Source organism: Myotis nattereri (genome assembly GCF_964212035.1).
Source record: "Myotis nattereri genome assembly, chromosome: 9".
NCBI classification, from domain to species: Eukaryota; Metazoa; Chordata; class Mammalia; order Chiroptera; family Vespertilionidae; genus Myotis; species Myotis nattereri.
Window position 1 is genome coordinate 8636494 of NC_138084.1, and position 6000 is coordinate 8642493.

Sequence of the window (6000 nt, forward strand, 5' to 3'; positions counted from 1 at the left end):
TCTAAAGCCGCACAGCTTTTGTAAGGTGCTGAGGCCAGGATTCCAACCTGCCTCTGTCTGGCTCCAAAGTGTTTTTAAAGATGTTCCTTTTAGCTTTAAAATTCTGTGAAAATTTTTACATGAAATGCCAGAAAATGAAGTAGTAGGAACTCAAGACTGAATTACTTTGCATGTACCTCCTAGAGCTTCCTGCGTGACTTTCAGCCAAGGACTGTCTTGTCCGTCATTACAACTAGGAGTTTGTGGCACAGATCTTCACACCCAAACCTGCCTCTGAGCCACCTGTCAAGGGCTGCTAAGTGGAAAACACAAACAAACAAAAAAACCCAAGGGGGAAAAAACCGCACATGGATGGCCCTTAGAGTGGGGAGCCCCCTTTGTGTGAGTCCATCCAACATGGATAAGAAAGATTGTCTCAATTTAAATTAAAAAGAAAGAAAGAAAGACTGGCTCTCTGGGCTGGCCCTGAGGTCACCCAGTTCTGTATGCCACTTTAGGGTTTGGTCTCAGCATTCTAGAGTTAGGAAACATGGTGACACCCAAGGCCTGGGTCAGTCCTGGGTCCATACTTGCCACCCCTACAGGTTCAACTCAACCTCAGAGTTAGTGTCTGTTCTTATTGTAGCGACGTCTCAGCTAAGGGACATCATCAGGGATGAAGTCATTCTACATATATTAATTTTCCTGGTGATCAGAGCTTACCCCTTGAATTTCTAAAATGTTTTAAAATATATGCCATCTTGCACTTTTAAAATTCTGGAATGAATTTTATCCTTCCGCCTTCTTCTTTAAAAGAGGAGCATAATTGAATTTGTCTTTAGCCAATGATTCAGCATCATTATTATGCCTCTCTATACTAAAATGACATCTGTAAGATGGTCCCTGGTGGCTTGTAGGGTTATTTCCCCCATCAGATACCTCCAAAATACTGTAAATTTTGGATTATAACATTTCTGTTTGCTGGATCCTGCTTATATTAAAAAGGTAGCCACCTAGATTCGTATGTAGACACGGGTATGTTCCCACCAGCGTATCCAGTGAGAATATTCAAATTGCCTACTTTCTAACCAATCCGACTCCAGGTTTTGGATCTGTACGGTGGTATGTGGCCTCCATTTTCTTCCGAATCTCTTCCCTTGCCCTCAGTCCCCTCCTGCCTCTAGTGTCAGGTGCATGCTATGACTTGAGCCCCTTCCTAATCCCAGGCCCCTCCCCTGTCTCCCAACATCCTCTGCAGGTCCCTCTCCCAGGGTACATCGAGGCTTACCCCCGGTCACGTTACCAGCAGAACTCCCCCTCCAGGCTCCCTCGGCAGTACAGCCAGCCGGCCGGCCTGCACCCCAGCTTGGAGCAGGGCCCTGTGCCCTCCACGGCGGCCTCCCAGCAGAGCCTGGCAGAGAACGACCCTCCCGACACTCCCCTGACCAACATCTCCACGGCGGCCCTGGTGAAGGCCATCCGGGAAGAGGTGGCCAAGCTGGCCAAGAAGCAGACGGACATGTTCGAGTTCCAGGTCTAAGGCCTTAGCCCCGGGGGCTTCCAGACTCTGAGGAAACAGTCTTCGGGCTTCTCAAGCCCAATGCGTTGGGACTTGAGGCATAGACAGTGGGTGAGTCTTCCTCAGCCTTCATTTCTGAAGAGGTGAACCGTGGGGCTTCTGGGAAACAGAGCAAACTCTTGAACGACTGGATTCTCGGCCTGTTCAACTGATTGTATGTCAAGAAGTCCCTGCTTGGGACCGTATGCTTGCTGTTCTGTTGTATTTAAACTGCCGGTGTATTTCCCTACGGAGCCTTAGTCGGGAGAGACGCTAACTAATCTGCAGATTCCTGTCCAATGCCACACTTCAACAAGTCGCCAGAAGGTGGAGGACACAGCTCTATCTTTGGTGACTCCTGCATGTTAACTGTTTCTGTGTTAAAGGCAATGCAGGCATGTGATGGCGCACCAGACTGTACTCTCTCTCATTCAGCCATGACTGTACTCGTTAAGATCACCTCCAGTCTGGAAGGGAGGCACTGACTCCAGGCAAGAAACCTGAGTCCTTTTCTTTTAGAGATTCCTATTCAAGGTCAGGTGCATCGGATGAAAACCAGTGCTGCCAATGACTGTACCTCTCCCCCACTCCCCAGTAAGCAGAAGCCAAGAAAGAGAGAAGATGAGAGGGAGTGGTTGGTGTGTGTTGACAGGTTTTTGAAAAGGTGTTGTTATCTTGGAACCGGAGTAGCCTGTGACCTGGGATCCAGCTGAAAGAGCAGCAGTGCTAAGAGCTTTGAGGGTCCTACAGAAGAAAAGCAGTTACTGGTGGCGCTTTTTCTTTGCCCTGCAATGAAGGTGGCCTGAGAATGAAGCTTCTCTCTCTATTGGGATAAGAGATACATCATTGATTTTATGAGAAACATCTCTGTCTTTTCAACAATGACATCCAGCCTGGGCTGCCGAGTGACACAAAAGGAGCTAGTAATTGATGCCTGCTAGGAGCAGGAAGCGTGGGTCCAGTCTCCCCAGCCTGCAGCCTCTGTTTATCGAAGCTTCTGAATGTTGAAAATCGGTTGATTTACGTTTAAATGTAAATAACATTTTAAAAAGTGTTTGGAGGTAGCCAGTCCCCTCCTTCCCCCACCCCCTGTGGTTAATGGACACTGGAGGACATTCGCTGAAATGGCCGGGCTGCTGACCTTGTGAGGGTGATGTTGCGAATCACCTGCCCTGCCAGGGCGAGCCGGCCTCCAGAGCTCTGGGTGGGCAGCGCCTCCCAGCCCCGAGTCACCTGCCGCACAGTCAGCGCGAAGCCGAACAGCTGCTGACCTCACTCAGGTGGCCTCGGGGAGAAAGCGCGGGTCCCCTCATCACACTGAGGGCCCACTTGGCGTCTCTTGGAGAACGAGGGCCTATCCTACCTTCACCCAACACCCATCTCGCTTCGGCTGTCTCCATTCCCCGAGCCCGTCTTTCCGTTCTCACGAGTTTCTTTGGTCTTTACTGAGAGAAGGTGGAAATTTCAAAGCCAGAGAAGAGTAGGAGTGGAACTGATTAGAATGAGAGATTCGACGGTCAAAGCACAGACTTTTCAAAGAAGCGGTTTTTATTTCCCAATGGCCAGTTGCTCTTTCTGGGATGTTCCGGAGAGGACGTGTTATGGAATTCCCAAACAAGCCTCTTGTTCGGATGATGTTAGGTAGTCTTTTGGTATGCTGGTTGATCTTTCATAGTGTTAGCTTTTTGTTACTTAAAAAAAAAAAAATCAGCTATAAATAAAATGTATTTTTGTAATTTCCATGTGTATATATATATGGTATATTTCTACCAATGGCTAGTTGTTGTAATCCAAAACCTAAATCAGCTTGGAAAACCCTATGGACAGTGTAAGATTTTATTGACAGATTAACACAATGCCTAAGTCTATCTCAATTGGTATTCAATGCACTTGAATGAACAAAGAGCCAAAGAAACTCAGCCTTTTCATGCAAATGGTATGAGTCTGATAGAGTCAGCTACATTGTCCCGCCTTATCAATAATATTAATATTTTCATCAGTGCAATGACATCAGCCCAGTACTTTGTCTGCTTGGTAAATGCCTGGAAATGTTATATGTGGAAATGAAGTTTTAAGACCTTGGTGTAATTAAAATATATGCACATGCTTCAGAGACAATGTCTGAGCTGTAGATGTGCCAGCAACTTACAGAGAACGAGCCTGCGGCCCCAGCTTGCTAAGAGATTGAGAAACAAATCGTTGCAGTCTTTACAGAACCCATGAAATATTGGATTAGTCAACTGAGACAACTAAACATGCAGCATGCTTAATCAGCCCCTCCCTTAAACTAGACACCACCGGTTTCAAGAAAGTACATGGGAGGAAAACCTTAAATGGAAAAGAGGTCCGTCTGTCCATGGTTTCCCACCCATGGGCTGACAGCCGCCATTGTTTGACATCCTGTGACCAAGATGGGGTCCCTTCTCTGGAGAGCCTTCTGACCTCATGGATGGGACACATACCTGGAAAGCTGGCTCAGAGAAAAGGCAGATGTTCAGAAGTGCCTCGTGGAAGTTAAAATAGAGTTCCATGAGAGCCCAGAGGCTCTGTGGTCCTCGCGACCCTCCAGACAGTTGGAGAAGCCGCAAGACGGCGGTGACCTTGGAGAAGGAAGCAGCGTCCCAAGAAGCGGAGTGACCTGCCCAGGGCTCCAGCCCAAGCCTGCTGATTCATGACCCAACTTGCTTCCCATTTCACCATGCTGCCCGCATGCTTGTCTGTGGTTTCTTGAACTATGCTAGGAGGTTTAAAAAATAGACAAGGGTCATCTGAGACATTCCCTATGTTCCTGTGAAGGAAAACAGATGATGGAATGTGTAAAGAACTTCAGATAAAGTGTAAAGAGGACAATGCCTTTGTAGCATAATAAACATTTTTTTGGAACTCGTTTTGATGTGAGTTTCCTGCAGTCTGAAAAGAAATGCATTTTGGCTTTTCCTAGAGAATGCTGCCAAGGAACTGGTGTTCTCAACTGCTGCTCAAGACTAGGGCTGTATTCCTCTCAATGCCATGGACCCAAACAGGCAGCCAGAGCGGCCATGACAGCTTGTCACTGGGAGGCAGCAGATTCCATGCTCTGTGTTGGGGAGGCAATCCCGAGGTTTAGGAAAATGTCTACACGTCCGTTGTGTGTCCTGGTACCTGTGATCTGAGATGGCAGTGTTACTGGAGCGGGAATTGCCTCTTCCATGGTGTGCTATGGACTGAATGTTTGTGCCCTTTCCCCACCCAATTCATATGTTGAAATCCTAACCCCCAATGTGATGGTATTAGGAGGCGGGGCCTTGGGAGGTCCTTAGGTCATGAGGGTGAAGCCCACATGAATGGGATTAGTGCCCTTATAAAAGAGATGCCCTCTTTTCTGCCTGTGAGGATAAAATAATCAGTTGGCAGTCTGCAACCCAGCAGAGTCTCTCACAAAACCCTACCATGCTGGCACCCTTCTCTGAACTCCCAGCCTCCAGAACTGTGAGAAGTAAATGTCTGTTGTCTATAAGCCACCCAGTCTATGGTACTTAGTTATGGCAGCCCGAGTGGAGCAAATCAGACTGGATTATGTAAGACTCAATTCTCTGGACCCAAGACAAATTATATGGTGCATTTGTTAATTTAGGAATTCAACAGAAGGACATGTAATTTCTGAGCAATCTTGATGGAAGAACAGATAGAATATTGTTAGATTTGTGATTAAAAAACAACAACAACTCCTGAGAGTGCAGATGGAGGGGGAAAGGGATTTAAACACCTGACTAAAGGAAATGCTTCTCTAGCAGGCAGAAATTTGGGAAATGGATCAAAGATTTAAATATTGATTACAGATAAATAAGCTGCTTTTTTTCTCTACACAACACACAGGTATTCAGTGTTTAATAAATAAAATAACAGATATTCTCTTCAAAGGTGAGAACAGAAGTTAAACTTAATCCATTCCTTCAGCCACACACCAGAAAGTAGTTTGGACTTTCCTTGAGTCAGGTATCTATCCAACCAGCTACAACAAGAAGGCAAAGTCATGTAATACGAGCATGGTTCCCTGGGCCAGCCCTCTCAATGAGGGCTTTTGTTGGGGGCTAGTACCCAAAGGAGGGAGCATGAATGGACAGGACCTTCAAAAGGAACCTGCTACCGACTGGAATTGACCAGAGGTCCTAGGATGCCAGCCAGCAGGTGAACGGTCACTACAGATATTGCCACAGAGAGGGGAAGGCATCCTTGGCATGCATATCAGTGAAAATGTATGAGCTTGAAACTTGGGCGGACTGGCTGGACCCGCCCCAACCACTCCCCACTCATCACCAGTGCTATTGATGCTGCTCCTGGGCCTCAGACGTGATTTCTGACCAAGGCCCAGTGCGCACACTGTCTTGCTCAGCAGACAACAAATACTTGTAAATCAAAATGCATCAGCTCAGCTCAGGTGCTATGAACGTGGCTCACGGCTGCACACGTACAGGAATGAGAAA

At 47.1% G+C, this 6000-nt stretch overlaps 1 protein-coding gene across 2 annotated transcripts in view; it reads left to right on the plus strand.

The window, feature by feature from the left end:
- KIAA1549L (KIAA1549 like) overlaps positions 1-4425 on the plus strand; it is a gene marked incomplete at its 5' end in the record, with an annotated part of 221749 nt that extends 217324 nt beyond the window's left edge. For both annotated transcript variants that reach the window (XM_081100430.1, XM_081100431.1), the window contains one exon: positions 1238-4425. In XM_081100430.1, coding sequence (XP_080956556.1) covers positions 1238-1519 — 282 coding nt within the window. In that variant the 3' untranslated portion in view covers positions 1520-4425. The remainder of the gene's footprint in view (positions 1-1237) is intronic.
- Positions 4426-6000: the final 1575 nt, after the last annotated feature.